The sequence below is a fragment of the Gouania willdenowi genome, chromosome 10 (genome assembly GCF_900634775.1).
Source record: "Gouania willdenowi chromosome 10, fGouWil2.1, whole genome shotgun sequence".
Taxonomy (NCBI): Eukaryota; Metazoa; Chordata; class Actinopteri; order Blenniiformes; family Gobiesocidae; genus Gouania; species Gouania willdenowi.
The window spans coordinates 24445138-24464930 of record NC_041053.1 but is presented as its reverse complement, the minus strand read 5'-3'; the positions used below and the strand labels follow the sequence as shown (position 1 = coordinate 24464930).

At 35.7% G+C, this 19793-nt stretch overlaps 1 protein-coding gene across 3 annotated transcripts in view; it reads right to left on the bottom strand.

Annotated features, from left to right (window-relative positions):
* Positions 1-19793, bottom strand: part of cyfip2 (cytoplasmic FMR1 interacting protein 2) — a 42146-nt gene that overhangs the window by 18831 nt on the left and 3522 nt on the right. For 2 of the 3 annotated variants that reach the window (XM_028459385.1, XM_028459387.1), the window contains exons 2-12: positions 9805-9954; positions 9594-9683; positions 8459-8536; positions 6526-6627; positions 6230-6411; positions 6057-6153; positions 3318-3446; positions 3101-3205; positions 2923-3011; positions 530-767; positions 293-445 (exon numbers count right to left, since the gene is read on the bottom strand). In XM_028459385.1, the coding sequence (XP_028315186.1) occupies positions 293-445; positions 530-767; positions 2923-3011; positions 3101-3205; positions 3318-3446; positions 6057-6153; positions 6230-6411; positions 6526-6627; positions 8459-8536; positions 9594-9683; positions 9805-9921 (1380 nt within the window). In that variant the 5' untranslated portion in view covers positions 9922-9954. The remainder of the gene's footprint in view (positions 1-292; positions 446-529; positions 768-2922; positions 3012-3100; positions 3206-3317; positions 3447-6056; positions 6154-6229; positions 6412-6525; positions 6628-8458; positions 8537-9593; positions 9684-9804; positions 9955-19793) is intronic. The other variant, XM_028459386.1, reaches the window with a different exon arrangement.

The following is a 19793-nucleotide window of genomic DNA, read 5'->3' as shown; positions in this document are numbered from 1 at the left end:
CACTTGATCAAGTCTTTTCTAATGTTTCACACTACAAAAAAGTAATTATTATTTTTTTATTGAAGAAAAATAAATAAATATCGTATCGGCCGATATGCAAGGCTGCAATATCGGAAATGAAAAAGTTGTATTGGGACATCGCTAGTTTTTACTATAAAGTACTTTCTATGTGATTTCTATCTGTGAAAGGTGCTATATAAATAAAATGTACTTTCTTAACCCTAAACCTAAATCAGGTCTATGGAACTGCTGCATATAAATAGCATTCATCAGATTTCCCTGGTGTTTTTACCTGAAGCCCTTTGATCATGGCGATGACCTCCACCAGAGCAAACTTCTCCTCACTGGTGTAGTTGTAGCGAGTGGCCCGTTCGTACTCCTCGGCCGTGCCCGGACAGTCTTTGTTACAGAACTTATCTGTGGGATGGACCAGCTTCCAAGAGTACTGAGGGACACAGAGAAGAAGAACCAACAACTGCAAACTTCTGCACCTACGGCTGCGCGGAGCATCCATCCTCGTCACACTCACCACTTCCATGACGTGCGTGCTCCACTTGGACAGAAGCTGGAGGCCCCTCAGGGCCAGATCAAACAGCTCTCTGTACTCCTCGTCCGACTTCTGGCTGTCCAGGCCCGAGCCCGTCACCACCTCGCTGTTGCTGTAGCGCGCCAGCTCTGAGATGAAGCGGATGTGGTCCTCTCTGATCTGCACCATCTGCTCACACAGGTTGTACTGGGGCGAGATGCTGCTCTGTGTGCACGTCCACCTGGGACACAGGGACGAAGACGGATGCTTGCTGACAGGGTTGGTGTCAATTGCATTTTTCAATTACAATTACACTTTCAACTATCCATGTTAAATTACAACTAAATTATGATTACATTTACAATTACAAATTGCAATGATAATTTTTCCCCTGAAACTCAATTAAAATTAAGTTATTAATTACTAAAGTTCAATTACAATTAAACACGATTATTGAGCCTTTAATAAATAACCACATAAAACGTAACCTTCCTCTTGTGCTAGCTTTCTGTTAGCATCTCTTATACAGGATTCCTATAGGTTTAGTCAAATTAAAATCAAGACTTTTTAAGACTTTCTATTGCCATTTGAAATTGAATTTAAGGCCAACGTCACAGTAAACAAATTTGGAGGGAAAAACAAACACATTACATAGGGTTAAGGTAATTTTTCTTCTCGTGTCTAGTGCAGACGTGCACCTGGCGGCCCCCAAAGTAAACACACAAGAATACACAAAATGACAGTAAAATGTACAAAAAAACAGACTAAAGTAATCAAAATCCCTCCCAAAACACAAGATGACGAGAAAAATAGCCAGAAAACTATAAAACAACAACAAAAATACAAAAAAATCCTTGTTAGACAGGCAATGTTCATTAAATTTACATTTTCCCACATTGTTTATACTTTTAAAAAAACAAAAACAAAAAAAAACTTTTATTTTGAAATGTTACAATCATAAAATCATACTTATTACTGTATGTGTTAAAATTAAAGACTTTTGAATTATTGATTTAAAACATTTTAATGACAATTAAGGTCTTATTTTAGATTCATGAATTTAATGCCTTTTAAGACTTATTAAGGTTCCGCAGGAACCCTTAAAAAGTCTTAAATCAGCTGTAAAATACACTAAAAACATTATCTTGTCATCCAATTTGTTTCTCATCTCTTGGTTACCTATGTGCTTCCTAATCAATTAAATTATTGCTAATAATATTTTTGGCATGGGCGTCTGTGCTTTTTTTCTGTCAGTATACTACTAGATTTTTTTTTTTTAATTGGTAAAATAATCCTTAAGAAAACTGACAGGTCATCTTGATCTGAAACATATGTTAATAATTCTTAAGTATGTGTAATCCATGAAATCCACAGGTTTGCATTTAATTAAATTGTAAATGACAGTTTTTATAGAATTCCCATGGTAATTACAAAGTCAATTTTCTGAACAGCAACATATTTTTTAAATTACAATCACAAGTGTAATTAATTATAAATTACGCAAATTACAATTATAATTGACCCCAACCCTGGTTGCAGATGGACCAGTGGGCTGAGGATCTCACTTTTTTTTGTATTAAATGTTAATCCTTTTGTGATAGGGATGTAACGATTAATCGAAAGGCAGTTACACATACTGTGAAAATTGAATCACAGTACTTTTTTTAAAAAGCAGAGGGCGTTATATATTTATCCTGTAGGCGGAGGGCGGAATCTGCTACTACTTTCTTTCTGGCCACCTTCTACTTTTAACCATGTTAATAAATGATTCCTTACCCCTTTAGCACTGAAAGAATATCTGTAATATTATATGAATATCTGTAAAAGTCAAGTTTTTCTATTAGCTCTGTCTGCTAGCGCATAGCATCTCGACTTCACTGCTAGAATAGCTGCATGCCAACCAACCACTGGGTTACCAGCGCCCTCAGCTGGTCCAAACAAATATCTGACGTAAATACAGTGCAATGACTGTTTTTTTTTAAAGTCCAATTGTTAAGGCACAAAATACATTTTCAGTTGCACTTTTAAAAAGAAAAAGAACTATTTTGCAGTTTTGCATTGTTTACTATAGAACCAGAATTGAAATTAATAGGCTTCTTCTTCATTTGTATTATTCCTTTATTTATTTCATTCAAGATTTATTTTTAGTTAAATTGCATTGTTTTGAATAGTTTATCAAGGGAATATTTTGACAATGAAAAATAAAAGGAAAATAGTACAGTATTTTCTTTTTCCCAAAAAAAAATAAAGGAATATTTTTCAGTCATCATTTGTCTACATTCCCATTTTGTAAAATAAATCGTGAGAGAATCGTATCGTGAACCCAGTATCGTGAATCGAATCGTTACATCCCTATTTTGTGATAACACAAAACAAGAAGAGGATCGTTGTCTTACTTGGACTTGTTTTCTTCATAGTGGGCACTAGTCTCGATATAGCGCGATAGCTCTATCTGCATGTCTCCGAAGAGCGGCACAACCTGAAGCTGGGGAAATCATGAATGAACGGCTCACTTTATGTATGAGCATGCAAAAATGCAGCAGGAGAAACAACATGGTAAACAAAAATCCTCACCTTAAAGAACTTGTCAATCTTGCTGAGGTTAATCCGCTTTTTGGCATCGAGTTTGTAAATATTGCTCACATTCCCATCCATCAGGTACAGACCAAAGCCCATCACCTGATGCACAGAGAGAACACTTTCCTTCTAACTTTGTATATAAGGAGTTCAGATTTGACTTGGCAACAGATAAAGACATCCAGGGTGTGTGTGTGTATGTGTGTGTGTGTACCTTAAGCAGCATGTGTTTCTCACTGGGAGTCAGATACATTTTGTTCTCGTAGTAGTCCACACAGATGTTGACGATGTCTGCCAAAAGCTCCTCGTAGCCTGGGATCACCTCCAACTGTTGATGCAGGCACTGCACGGAGACACAGAACAGGAAGTAGAGCAGGTCACCTTCACAGAAAAAGGAACAACTAAAGCAAAAAAAAAATAAAATTAAAAAACTACTGATACAGGTAAATATGAACAGCAAAGACTTCTTTATTCCCTCTGTTTTAGTGGCTCCCTCCCATTCATTGCCATAGTGTCCTTGGGCTATACATTTGACACATATAAATGTGACCGTATGAATATATTTGATGATGACAGTTAGATCTGGGCGATATAGACCAAAATTCATATCTTGATATTTTCTCTCAAAATAGTGATATACAACAGTGATTCTCAACTGGTGGGTCGGGACCCAAGAGTGGGTCACGGACCTGTACTGGGTGGGTCGCGGACAGCTGGTCAAAAATAAATTAATTAATACTTAATGTCGCTCATGTTGGACTTGTCTTTTATTTTGAAAGAAACTTTTCTTTTGATAGGCATGCTGTGAAATGTATGTTGCACAGGAAAATAAATAGATTTATGTTTTTTGTTTTTCTAAAGTATATACAGTATGTGTGTGTTTTCAACAGCTATTTTTGAAAACCTAATTCTAAAAAGAAAGTGGGTCGCGATTTAATCATCATGGCAAAACGTGGGTCTCAGGGTGAGACCAGTTGAGAACCCCTGATATACAATATGAATCTCAATATTTTGAACTCAACAGAAAGACAATTCTGGGTTTAATTTGCTGATGGAAAATGTCACACAGGCACATTTATTACCAAATAGCTGCACAATATGTGCCACGCTTGGCTTTTTCTCCTCTAAGGGACAGCACGTGTGAGTGAGTTATGTAGTGTAGTTTGTTTAGAGGAAGGTCTGGGTTAGGACGCACTCAGTAATCCATCAAACTGTGCTTTAAATAAGCTATAAAATAAAAATAAATGTTTATAGGCAATATTGTAATCTTCTGTATCGCCAAAATATAAAACTCGATATATCTTGAATCTCGATATATTGCCCAGGCCTAGTGACAGTGCACCAGTACGGCTCTAGTTTAGATGAAGTTTATAAAGGTACTATGTACAACTAAAAACAAATATAAAATTTTATATGTAACCTTTACTAAAAAATATTTTGTTTAAAATTACTTCTGCTTTCAATTTGTAAATAAAAAGTTTTGAATGATCACTACAGTGCACCATTTTGTGCAATAGTGGAAGAAATGTTTTTTCTTTAATAGATTATTTATCCACCTTTTTGCATCAGAGGATGAACATGTGGTTCCTGTCAATTTAGATACTTTACAGCCACAAAGTTTCACCTTGTGCAAAGATTTAATACAGTTTCTTTATTTCATTTAATATACATTTTTACACAGTTTTTAAACCACTGTGTCGAAGCAAACTAATGTGCTGCATGGGTTCAATTTCAATTCCATTTTCTTAAATAATCCATCCAATAGGACATTAGAGCTGGAAGTCATGGCTCACACTGACCTAAAGAATAAATTAATGAACGTTACCCTAAGTGAGTTAGAAAAACTTTGACAAAGGAATCATTGTTGAACTGACAACATTGTAGTGTTTAAAAAACGACTTCAACTTTGGCTAAAATCATCACAACATTGTAACCACAACTAACTCCCTCAATTTGCTTATTTTGCACAACTGAATCCTACTCAGGGATAAAATCCATGGTTAAAACATAACTGTTTTAACCATGTTAAATCTTAATATTTCCTTTTCACTGTATTGCACAGTTTACATATTCATTATCATGTTATTTAGACTGCATTGTTATTTATAAAAAATATGTTATTGATGAATCCTAGGTTCACAAAGTGGGGTACGGGTACCCACAGGGGTACGCAAATTGTCATAAGGGGTACGAGGATAAAAATTAAAACCACTGACAACATTAGAAACTAGAATATAAATAGAGCAGTTAATGCTAATGCTAGGTTAATGCTGATGCTAGGCTTATGTTATTGTTAGGTTAATGCTAATGCTGGGTTAAAGCGAATGTTAGGTGAACGCTAATGCTAGGCTAATGCAATTGTTAAGCTAATGCTAGGTTGATGCTAGGCTAATGCTATCGCTCGGCTAATGATATTGCTAGGTTAAAACTAATACTAGGTCAACATTAATGCTAGGTTAATGCTATTGCTATGCTAATTTTAATGATGATGCTAGGTTAATGTTATTGCTAGGCTAATGCTAATGCAAGCTAATGCCAATGATAAGCTAATGCAGTGTGATGCAGGCCAGCATCTGCGTCTTGACTTGTTTTTTCTTCAGGCCATGCAAATGTTTTAATTATTATTATTATTATTATTATTATTATTATTATTATTGTTATTATTATAATATACATTGTATATGACATTACCTTATTATGTTTTTTAAGGTTAAATGTCTAAAGGGGTACATGACTGAAAACCACTGCATTAGATGTTATTGCACTTCATTATGCTATTGTAATTGTATTTCATTTTTTTCTGTCAATTGTTACCGTTTTTGTCTTGTATCTCTACCTTGTATTTTCTTGTTTACCTGCCGAGGGACTGCAGAGGTAAATTAGCTCTTTGCTAGCTCTGACGCAATTGACAATTGCACAATGAAATAAATACTATTAAATTCTTTAGACGAACCTGAGTGATCCTGTTGTGATTGGCTAAAAACATGGAGAGGTTCTGGGACTCCTGGATGGACTGGGGATCTGCCATTTTTCGTAAGAACTGAGCTGCCCTACAAACACAACAAGTCACATGCGTTAGTTTGATTTAAAAAAAAAAAAAAGAGCTTCGGCTGGGAAGCTCGCTACCTTTTGTAGGCGGAGTGATCATTCTTGACGCTGCACTTCATGTTCTTGAGTTCATCCAACACTGCGAACATGTTGATGAATTTGCCGAGAGTGAGCAGATATGCTTCGGAAACAAAGTCCTTCCTCCTCTCTGCGTGGCACAAGCGTTTCACTTCGCCGCAGAAGCGTTCGATGGCTTTCCTCTGTCGCGTAAAGGCAAAACGAATCATTTAGCATGTTGTCCAGTGTGCAGACAGATACATGATGGTTACCAGAATTATGAAACAGCGTAATAATCAGCTTTGGATGGAAACTACCTGGAAGTACATGAACTTCATCAGCTTGGTCACTTCAGGCTCCAGCACCTCCACCGTTTTCTCATAGATCTCCACCCTATTGGGTTGCTCGTTGCATTTCACCTATCAACCACAAGATGGCGCAGTCCCGCAACATGAATTTACATTAGTCATGCAATTTGTCTGTAAATGATTTATGCATTTTATGTTGTTGTCGTATGCATTTTATTTATCAGCAAAGTAGTGCATAGATTATGTTTTCACATCCCAGAAAACAATGTGAACACCCAGGTCACACTTTCAACACATCTCAATAATAAACTAAATAAATAAGAGTTCATGTTACATATAACACACGTGTCAAACTCAAGGCCCGGGGGCCAAATCTGGCCCTTTAGAGCATCCAATTCAGTCCCTAAATGACAACAAAACTGTCAAAAATTGACCAAATAATTCAGTTGTATCTATTTTTGCCCCTCCAAATACACATATCCCCATGCTTGTATCACATGGTGTCAGTCATTATTAATCTCAAATTGTTAATAGATTTATTACAAAAATAAAGGAAATGTAAAGTGCAGCTCCTGCAGGGATATTAACATTGATATTTGTAATTATTGTTGTCGGTGTCTTACCAGGGTTGGGGTCAATTCTAATCATAATTGTGTAATGATAATTTTGTAACTGAAAAAAAAAACTATTGCTGTTGTAATATACATTTAATTTTAATTGAGTTCAGATAACTGCCATTGCAACTGTAATTGGCATGGAAATTCTATAAAAATTGTCATTTATAATATAATTAAACATAAACCTAAACAAATAAGGTTATGTTTTATGGGGTTTATGCGATTAATTGTAATTGAACTTTAGAAATTGAGAGCGTAACTGTAATTTACTTTTAGGGGATAAATAATAATTTAAATTTGAATTGTAATTGGAACAAAATGCTGGTCACTGTTTTAACTGAACATGGGTAATTAAAGACCTAATTGTAATTGGAAAATGCAATTGACTTCAACCCTGTGTCTTACATACTTTACATAATCATTTATACGTGAAAACACAAACTAAGGCACACTAATGTTGAAATTACTCGTTTCTTTTCTCCGCCTAAAATCTGCGCCCCACTTAAGATGAAATGTGTTGCTTTTTATCCCCTGAACTAAAGTGATTTCCACAGCCCTGATGTTACCATGACAATACGTACATTTGGAACTTGTAAAAACCTGCACTCATTTTACAAGCTAAACAAGGCCATATCTGTTTGCATCACATCTACATTTCTTGTTTGGCAGCCGCTCTCATTGTTTTATAATCCCTTACATTAGGACACGTAAAAGTTTAGCTTATAATCAGAAATACTGAACTAAATCATCTGTTTTTCTCATTTTGGTGATGTTGAACAATAGGGTTGTTAAAAAAAATCAATTTGGCGATATATCGCGATATCACATCGTGCGATTCTTGATATATATATATATATTTTTTTTTTTTTTTTTTTTTGCCCAGCTGGTCAACCTGCTTGTGTTTTTGTGTTTTTTTCAATAAAATCTAAAAAGAAAGTACTAACTTTCTGCATTTATTTTCTGTTCTGGGCATATACCTCAGTCATGTTGCACTAAAGTCAAAGTTGGTTTAAAAGCCACAGGCAGATTATATGTTGTTATTTTATTTTAAGTTGTTGGCACATGGCATTTGTTAAAGCCAATGTTTTGAGTGTAAAAAATGCCACTAAAATATATTTCATACATAATGTTCTCATGAAGATGTACACATTTATAGATTAGTTTTTTCTTAAAAAAATTTAAAAATTTGCAATAATCGCCTCATACTTTAATATCGGGACATACAGTATCGTATCGTGACCTATGTGTCGGGATACGAATCGTATCGCCAGATGCCAGGCAATACACACCACTATAGGACAAACAGTGTGTTTTTTTTTTGTTACCTGGGGGATGGCTCTCGAGCAGCTTCTCCAGGTGTAAAGCATCACAGCGTACTCATGTCCTTCCTCCAGCATCTCATTCTGCAGCACAGAGTGAGAACTTTATTCAGCACAAATGTCTTCTTGCATGTTTGTCTTATAACTGTTCTACAAATAAAACGTAGAGCCTCGTAAAAGCAAGATAAATAACATTGCACATTTTTTCCAACTCTTTAAACAGGAGGAAGGAGGAAATATATTTTGCTTAGAGGCAAATAAAGAAAAATTTACTAAAAGGAAGAACCATCAAAGAATGGGGACTTCCCGATTAAATAAAGCTAACTTAGGCTCTACTTCCTCCTTTTTGCCAGTCAAATCACATTCTCCATTCACTCGCCGTGAGCAGAAGGAGCTTTACGGACACACTGATTCACCAGTGTGTGAGTGGAATGTGTGTCCATTACTTCACGAGTTTGTTTTTGTGTGTGTGTGTTCAGTCAAAAACTGAGCCAAATCTTTACAAAGAGCACCACTATTTCACCCAAACAGTGGCTCCAAGGGGACGTAGGCTGGTTCCCACACTGGGATTTATTTTGTTCACATAAAATAATTATAATATTGAAACAACAGCTGAAAGATTTTGGAAAATAATCTAATTTTTTTTTTTTTTTCCCCTCAATATTGCGATTGCGATTGAATATGCGATAATTTTTTCAAGGGCCTCTTGTCATGTATTTTTAAATGAACACAAGCAATAAATCAATCTGTTTCATAACAAACAATGTCAGATTTATTTAAACTTTAAATCAATATAAAATATACATTTTAAAGCACAAATTACAACAATAAAGCAAACAAATCTGTGGCTTTACCTCTTCAACGTATCTAACTAACTTCACGTTTCATGAAACATGTAAACATATGGACTGCACTTCTTAAACACTCTGAACTTAACAGGACAAGAAAAAATAAATAAATAAAAAATTGCAGCCTTTGTGATGAGAAAATTGCATTTTAAAATATTGCGATAATATCGCAAATGCAATTAATCGTTCAGCCCTAATTGACAAGATAAAAAAGGGCACTTTTAGGTTGTTACAGGTGGAAAAAAAACCAACAAAACAGCAAAAAAGTGGTGGAAAAGTGATTTTTCTCTCACCATGCTGGAGTGAACTGTGGCTTGCTCGATATAACGGGCGATGCCGGTGACAAATGCATTCCTGTCCTCAAAATTGGTGTCAAAATTGGCCTGAAGAGAGAGAGAGAGAGGGGGGGGGGGGGGGGGGGGGTCAAAGGGGGGTGAGTTGAAAAGGGCTGAACAACAGTTGGGATGAAAGCAGGGGGGAGTGGGGGGGGGGGCTGTGTCACACCTGGTACATGATGGAAGAGGGAGGGGGTTCAATACATGGCTGCTGGTCTGGGAGGGGCAACTCCTCCAGCAGGTCCACGTTGGACAAAGCATCCTCCAAGGTCACGTGGGTCGTCATGGTGATAAGGCGTCACTTAAAAAACACCCCGGTCTGACAAAGAAGAAAAAAGAGAGAGAGGTATCATGCAACATGGAAAACAGACAGCTGACTCAGCTATACGGCTGATTCAATAACAAGATTATAAACTCACAGGAGTTAAAAACTCATATTTTCTGAAAAAAATTATATATATATTAAAAAAAAAAAATCTGGAAAATTTGGATAAACTAAAGTGGATTTAATAGGGCCATATACAAATACACAGTCAACCTTTGAGAAGAACTCAAATAGAGGAAAATGTTAAGCAAGAACATGCAAACTTGGCTTAAAGGTCACATGACACCAAAATCCATGTTGATGCTAAATGCAAGACCACATCCTGATTCCTGAATAGTTCAATTCAATTAAATTCAACTTTATTTATATAGCACAAATAACAATAAAGTCACCTCAGTGTGCTTAACAAAATATAGTGCATCCATGAAATATTTGACTATATTATGTCCATCTTGAAATTCATTTAAAAACATAAAATGTTGCTGCATTTCTGGTCAAAAGAAGACTTCAACCAATGTTCTCCTTATTTTTCCAGGACTGTTTCCTCATCATATTGGGACACTCCTGTATCCTGTATTAGGCTGAGATTACAACAGACATCTGTCAGTACTGTGTAAACTTTAAAGCATGCAACGTTGTTGAACAGTGCACTGTGTGTGTGTGTGTGTGTGTGTGTGTGTGTGTGTGTGTGTGTGTGTGTGTGCGTGTGTGTGTGTGTGTGTGTGTGTGTGTGTGTGTGTGTTGCCAGGTTGGAGGGAATTAAGCAAGAATAGAGCGCTGTGCCTTGTCACAGAGGAGACGAGAGTCGTTGTCCTTCCTCTAGTTCATATCGATAAGGCTTTATAAATCCTTCTAGCTGAATATCTATCTGCAACTCATGCTTAAATTCATCAGCATGAAGGGGAACTATTTTCAAAGTTAACTCCTCCACCACAAAATTAAACTTTTGTGTTCAGCAGAAGTGGAAAATATGATGTTAAATAAAGACAAACTGAGCATCGTTTGGCACTTTTATTACTGGATATCAGCATGATTTTTTTTTTTTTCCATAGGAAAAGATGGTGTTAAAACTGGTGTCGTGTGCCCATAAAGAGCAGCATCACACACCTTATTAATCCCCAACAAAACTTTGGAAAATTTAACTTTAGTTGAGAAGTGTTGATTGGTAAACTATGAAAATAATCAATCATTTCCAATAGGGGTGTGTATTGCCTGGTATCTGGCGATACGATTCATATCCCGATACATACTGTAGGTCACGATACAATACGATATATCCTGATATTAAAGTATAAGGTGATTATTGCGATTTTTCTTTTTTTAATAGATGACTTAAGAAACAACTAATCTGTAAATGTCTACACCTTCATGAGAACATTATGTAATATATATATATATATATATATATTACACTCAAACATTGGCTTTAACATGCCATGTGCCAACAACTTAAAATAAAAAAAAATAACATACCATCTGCCTGTGGCTTTTAAACAATCTTTGACTTTAGTGCAACATGACTTTAGTGCAACCTAACTGAGGAATATGCCTAGAACAACAAATACAGTAAATGCAGAAAGTTAGTTCTTTCTTTTTAGATTTTATTGAAAAAACACGAGCTGGTCAACATGCCCAGGTTTCAGCGTACTTCTTGGTGCAGTTACAATGTTTCCTGTAGTGGAAAAGACTTTCCTGGTTAAATAAAGGTAAAAAAAACAAAAGAATTGCGTGACATAATATCGCAATATATATCGCCAAATCAATTTTTTTCAACACCTCTATTTTCCAACACTTTGCAGGCACTACTGTCCAACACCTCTGATTTATTCAGTCTTATTGTTATGAACAGAATCAGAGCAGCTCAGTGTGTGTGTGTGTGAGTTCAAACACTGGAACTGAATTTAAAGAAAAATGCTTGATGTAATCGTCTCGACTGCTCTCAAAAACTCTATTTCCTCTTGTGAAACTTTGTTTATGTTGCGTGGTTAACGGTGTGTGTGTGTGTGTGTGTGTGTGTGTGTGTGTGTGTGTGTGTGTGTGTGTGTGTGTGTGTGTGTGTGTGTGTGTGTGTGTTGAGCCTGCACCTGCATCCCCTCTGTTTACCTAGATGGCTCAAGGGAAATGCCATTCTCATTTTTTTTTTTCTTGACTTTTTGTTTTACTTGAACATCTGAAGTGAATCATCCTAAAATTCAAATGATCCACGACTGTCACTGAAATTTTAACAGACACAGTATGCAAAGAAAACGCACCATGAGGCACAACGTTTCATCTATAAAGCACTGGCTCAGCAGAATAAATCCATCATTTGCTATTTTTGCTATTTTTATGCTTTTTTGCTCTTTGAGATAAATACAACCAACAGTGAATAAATACATTCAGGAAACGACATATTCTTTGAACTACTGTAACCTCTTTTCATAATGAACCAAAATTCCTGCCATAACTGTATGTTGGCCCCAACGAGGACATCATGTGCCTCACAGAAATGTGTGTTTTTTTTTTTTTTTTTACGTGTGACCAGCCAGAGCTGACACAACTAATAATCAGCTCAGAGAAATGAGCTCCAGATGAGAACCAAAAAAAAAAAAACACTGTTCTGAAAATCAACACCAGGATGCTGCAAGGCATTTATAAATATAGTATGAAAAAATGAATAAAACACAGTGCTATTTTGTAAGTTGTGGTTGAGCAGAATATTCACCAACAATCTGTGCTGTAGGGATGTGAATATTTGGGTGTCGATAAGATTCCGATTCTTAGGGTTGCGATTCGATTCAAGATCGATTCTCGATTCAAAAACTGATTCAATGCATAGTGTGTTAAGACAAATTATGGCAATAAAACAATACAGTTTGTATTATAAATCATTTTAAATAAACTGACTCCAATGATGTACTCACACAAAGGTAAACTTAAGACAAAAGGTAACATTTATTCATGCTAAACAAATAAAAATGTACTTACTGTACAAGAAATAACTTGAACAAATAAAATTGCCAAAATAAAAGCTTAGGCCATCGAATTCGAATTCATCGAATTTTCATAGTGATCCACGATTTTGGTTGCCACGATTATATTAACCTGATCGTCGGCAATATTTACATTTAAAATGAGGCGCTCTGCAGCATATTAAATCAGGCACTTTATCAACCAGATGATGATGAGAGCTGTGGGCTGTAACTGTTTCTAATGATTTGCATTTCGTGAAAGCACAGCAATAGAATCATTATTCAGTTCACCCTTGGTACATTTTAAATTATTGGGTTCATTTCTTTTCTTTGTTTTTGTTAAAGCTTCATTTTTGCACTGTAAACTGTTCATACATTGTTTTCTTTTTTTTTTTTTTTTTTTTTTTTTTAAGTAATGCAAAAAAAAAAAATGCGGATTTTTCCCCAACATGATAAATAATTGTGATGATAATCGTGATTACAATATTGATCAAATTAATCGTGATTATCATTTTGGCCATAATCGTGCAGCCCTACATAGTAACCAATCCGCAATGTATCGCGACACACCTTTGGCAGAAATAACAATAAATTAGCCGATAAAATACTGTAGCTGGGTCTGAGGTAAAAGTTAGGGGTGTCCCGCTCCGATATTTATATCGGATATCGGTCCGATATAAATATCGGCAGAATACTGCAGATATTATGTTGAATGTTAAAATGTATGTAATCAATAGGTTAATAATAAATGGGTCAGTTTTTCTCATACCTACTGTTGCTGACTATTGTTCTCTGTTTGAGTGACATCACTTGATCAAACCTTTTCTAACATTCCACACTACAAAATAATTAATACAAGTATGTATGATTTGTGCTGATATCGCATCCGATCGATGTTGGTATCAGCCAATACTCAGGGATGCAATATCGGTATCGTATCAGAAGTTAAAAAAAAAAGTTGCATAGGGACATCCCTAGTAAAAGTTACGGAACACCTATTAACCATTAATTAGTTGCTTATTAGCATTAGTAATAAATTGATTAATGCCTTATTCTCATTAATGCCTTATTATACACTTAATGACAGCCTTTAGATTAGGGTTAACGTTAACCCTAAGTTAGGGATGTAACGATTCACTCAACTCCCAATACGATTCGATTCGCGATACGATTCTCTCACGATTTATTTTACAAAATGGGACTGTAGACAATTTTTTTTTTTTGGGAAAAAAACTAGAAAATACAGTACTATTTTCCTTTTATTTTTCATTGTCAAAAGAATCCCTTGATAAACTATTCAAAACAATGTAATTTAACTAAAAATAAATCTTGAATGAAATAAATGAAGGAATAATACAAATGAAAATGAAGCCTATTAATTTAAATTCTGGTTCTATAATAAACAATGCAAAACTGCATAATAGTTCTTTTTCTTTTAAAAGTGCAACTGAAAATGTATTTTGTGCCTTAACAATTGGACTTAAAAAAAAAAAAAAAAACCCGTCATTGCACTAATTTACGTCATATTTGTTTGGACCAGCAGAGGGCGCTGGTAACACAGTGGTCGGTTGGCATGCAGATATCTTGCAGCAAAGAAGAGAAGCTATGCTAGCAGGCAGAGCTAATAGAAAAACGTGACTTTTACAGATATTCAAGTAATATTACAGATATTCTTTCGGTGCTTAAGGGGCAATGAATCATTTATTAACATATTTAAGATTAGAAGGGGGCCAGAAAGAAAGTATTAGCAGACTCCGCCCGCCGCCAACACTTGTGGATGGTCAAAAAAAGTACTGCGATTCAATTTTCAGAAAATCGATATCAACCGTGATACCTATGAATCGATTTTTATCTGCCTTACGATTAATCGTTACATCCCTAACCCTAACCCTAGCATGTTGAGATCATAATTCATATACAACTTACTACTAATAAATAATAATTCTGAGGTTATTGAGGGAAAACTCTTAGTTAATGGCTTAATGGTTGTATAATAAGGCCATACAGAATAAGGCATTAATAAGTACTTAATGTGTTACCAAAGTTACATGTTATTGAAATATCATTGTAGATATATAATTTTTTTCCGATATAATGAATGCCGTGTGTTTTCTTTTCTGGCCCTTTAGTGATAGATTCACTCATAAGGTGTAATACATTTTCAACTTACTTACAAAAGCTAGAAATACTGAAATGATATGTGACTTATCATGGCCTAAGTTTAATGCTCCACAAAGAATAGTGTTCCAGTGCTATAATCTTTTACCTCCAGAAAGCTTGTCATGCACAAAACTGTCCATAAACTAAACAATATGATCTCATTCCAATCTTCCATCCTACGCACACGTACAGTATACCACCAGGAATAAAAAGCAAATCACTGGGTTTAAAATGTACCGGCCTCAGTATTGTGTGCAGTAGACAACAGATTTGGAAAAGCTTGATGACAAATTAAAACTGTCACATACTAACTAAAAACGCAATTTCTGTTAACTCACTAATTGTATTAAAACTCTCTCATTAATAAGGCTTGTATTTTGTTTCATCTATTTTGCTTGACTAATATGTTATTGAAATGATTGTACGGACCAATCTGCTGTAAGAATGATTCTGGGATTATATATTGTGTTTTATTTATACGCTGTTGTGTCCAAAGGATATGTGGTAAATATTGTGTTTATAACACGATACACAGCTCACGATAATGACGATATTGTAATTATTGATATATTGGTCAGAAATCAACCTATAATAATCTATGACATAACAAAAATAAAAAAATTAAGTGAAAAAATACAATTTTTATTTTATATCGCTGACAGACAGGATATTGAAAAAGTGTCCTATGTACAGTCAGTGACACTATTTTAGTGCAACATTTCTGTAAATAAGTGTCAACATACCAATGTAAATGAATAAGTATGTCTAATAGTGCTTTCTGTAAACAAAAAATAGGGTCTTTCTTACCGGTGACACCAGTATAGTGCAATATTCCAGTAAACAATATATTGGTTCCTTCAACAGTGACAAAGTTTCTGTGAAGACCTACCTGCACATTTTAGTGAAAAAGCACAGAAGGTTTTGAAAATAATACAATAAATATTAAATCCAAAAAATTAAAAAAATTTAAAAAAATAAAAAAAATTTAAAAAATCGATAGCGCGAGCATATCGATAATTGATCGTGTGACGAAAAAAAATAAAAATATCGCGATATATCGCCATAATCAAGATATGGTCACACTCCAAATGGTCATCTGTATGTGTGTGTGAAATTAACTGTAAACAAGGAGGAAAATGTAAAAAATTTTGCTGATTTCAATCCCGTATCTTTTGCAGAAACCAAAAATAATAGAAGTCTATCCTGCTATTCTGTCAGAAGTCACTACCTTGCGGTTCTGATTTTTAGCACGGCTTGGTTGGTTATTTTAAACCGCTCTGCCTACTCAACAGACATGTTCCTCTAGGGATTTGTCAGTCAGAGAAACAGGCTCAGTGTTTGTTAGCTTCCATCTGTGATCGGGAGTTCATACGCAGTGTTGAGCATGAGATGGAAAAAATGAACTTTCCCATCCTACAGATGCTTATTAACAGTTGGTGTGTGTGTTCATCTACTTGTGACTTTGTGTGTCTTTATGAGCAAATTCTTCATTCCCATCTGTGCTCTGGTAACTGAACTGTGGGCCAGGATTACAATGGTACAGCCCAATGAGGCCACACAACACATACGTTAGGTATCCTAGTAATCATTACACTGACACACAGCAAAACAGTGTTTACTGGATAGACCAATACATCAGCAGTAGGGATGTCCCGATACAACTTTTTCACTTCTGATATCATATCGATTATGCAGCCTAGAGTATTGGCCGATACCGATATCAATCTGATACGATATCAGCATGAATCATACATACTTTTATTACTTATTTTGTAGTGTAGAATGTTAGAAAAGGCTTGATCAAGTGATGTTACTCAAACAATAGTCAGCAACAGTAAGTATTAGGGATGGGCGATATTGACAAAAAAATGTATCCTGATCATTTCTAGTATTTATCACGATAACGATAAAAATCACAATAAATAAAAACCATAAATAAATAAATTCACAACTTAGTGTAAACAGGTTCCTTACAAACACAAATAAATCTGAATACATCAACACGAGACACATTTAAAAAGGCTATTTTATGAAATATATTTGTGCATGTGGATTACTCTTAGTGTTATTGTATGTAATTCATTTATTTCCTCACATGATGTAAAATTATTTTAAAAAAAAGAAAAAAAAAGCACATTAAAAGCACAAATAACCAATAGTGTTTTTACTGCTGATGAAATATAATTAAAAAATACTGCGTTTCACAAATTGGGATGAATGAATAGTGACATTAGTTATTATGTTAATATTTATTTCACACAACGTGTGACATGTTTAGCTTTGATCCTTCCATACAAGTGTTAAATCTGACCATAAAAAAATCGGTGGCTGTCTGTGGTTTGATGACAGTAAGACGTGTTCTTTTTACTTGGTCTATTATTCCTTATATGCAGTGGTTAGCATTAGCACTTAGCTCAGTGTGTCGGTGTTAGCTTAGCATAGTTAGCTTTAGTTGAGTTTCCAGTTCATAATCGTTGCTACAGGTTCATCTCTGTCCTCGTGTTTGTGGAACTTTGGGTGGATCTGACGGAGGAACCTTGGTTATCTGGTTTTAACCAAGTAGCGGTCCATGATGTATCGCAGCAGAGTAGCTTCTGGTAGCCGTGACCAAGACCTCACACACACAGAAGGCGGTGTGTGCGGGGTGCGGTGGTGGCACACACCGTGCAGAGCTTCCGTAAACAAAGTTCTGCTCCAGGGAATAAGTTGTTGACACCAAACGGGGCAGTTTTGGCCCATGGAACGCGGTTTTTTTTTTGGTGCATTCTGGGCTAAATTGAGAGACAAATGGCCCGGGGCCCTCGCTAATTTTATCGTTTATATCGTGGGATGACAAATTCTTACCAGTGAGAATGTTTTTGACCAATTGGTTGCATTGATTTTAACCTATTTTTTAACATAATATCTATAGTATTCTACAATTGAATAAATACATCGGGACACCCTACACACTAGCACCCTTGAGCTGGAGCGTGCAACCGAGGGGCACAAGGGCGCAAGTATGGGTATTAGGACGCAGCCTTCTATAGTGGTGAGATTTGGCATACTGGAATCTAAATGGGCCCTGTGATGGACTGGCGCCCTGTCCAGGGTGTACCCCCGCCCAGAGCCCTATGAGAGCCGGAGATTGGCATCGGCAGACCCCCGCGACCCTGATAAACGGGAATAAGCGGGTATAAAGATGGACGGATGGATGGATGGATGGATGGTATCTAAATGGGAAACCTATAGGGATGTAACGATTAATCGTAAGGCAGTTAAAAATCGATTCATAGGTATCACGGTTGATATCGATTTTCTGAAAATTGAATCACAGTACTTTTTTTAACCAGCAGAGGGCGCTATCCACAAGTGTAGGCGGCGGGCGGAGTCTGCTAATAGTTTCTTTCTGGCCGCCTTCTACTCTTAAATATGTTAATAAATGATTCATTACCCCTTAAGCACCGAAATAATATCTGTAATATTACTTGAATATCTGTAAAAGTCACGTTTTTCTATTAGCTCTGTCTGCTAGCAAAGCTTCTCTTCTTCACTGCAAGATATCTGCATGCCAACCGACCACTGTATTACCAGCGCCCTCTGCTGGTCCAAACAAATATGACGTAAATCAGTGTAATCACGGGTTTTTTTTTTTTTAAAGTCCAATTGTTAAGGCACAAAATACATTTTCAGTTGCACTTTTAAAAGAAAAATAACTATTATGCAGTTTTGCATTGTTTATTTTAGAACCAGAATTTAAATTGATAGGCTTCATTTTCATTTGTATTATTCCTTTATTTATTTCATTCAAGATTTATTTTTAGTTAAATTGCATTGTTTTGAATTGTTTATCAAGGAATTCTTTTGACAATGAAAAATAAAAGGAAAATATTACAGTATTTTATAGTTTTTTTCCCAAAAAAAAAATTTGTCTACAGTCCCATTTTGTAAAATAAATCGTGAGAGAATCGTATCGTGAACCCAGTATCGTGAATCGAATCGTATCGGGAGTTGAGTGAATCGTTACATCCCTAGAAACCAACACGCAAGATCTTGTTCCACCCCTACGTAGGGCTGGGCGGTACAACCAAAAATGTATATCATGGTTTTTTTCTAAATTCTAAAGGTTTCACAGTATATGACGGTAATTTTTCCCATGCATAATCAGGTGTTCACAGCATTTTCTACTGGTTGAGAGATGAATTACTGCAGTGGATTGACTTAGGATGATCTATTTTACTGAGTGAATATTGTAGAATAATTCCACACTTGTAGTATTACAAGTTTACAACAGCAGCCCAATGGCTCTTTGCCGCGCTAGCTTTAGCATTAGCTTGATTTCTAGCATTAAATGCTGCATACTCAGTGGTGTGGTGGTTTCTTATGGTGAATAAGGTAGCGTTTTGTTTGCAGGACTTATTTCTGTATTACAGGAATTACAAATTACGATCCTTTGCTCTCTTTTTTTGTGTATTACTGCCAAACTGTCAACATGCTAAGCTAATCGTGCCTCTGTGTCCGTGAGTATTGTTCTCCTGTAGCAGAGGCATCCGCATGCAGACACATGCTCACATGCAGCTTCAGAACTTTCAATTGTGTCTTTCTGATCCATTTACGCGTATGATTTACACCGTAACTAACGCAGAGCACTACTGTTTACCTTCCTATTTAGAAGTGCAATGTTGAAAAGGGTCCAATCTTGAAACGCGGCGCAGCGTAGCGTTCTAAAAGTTGTGTAATCAA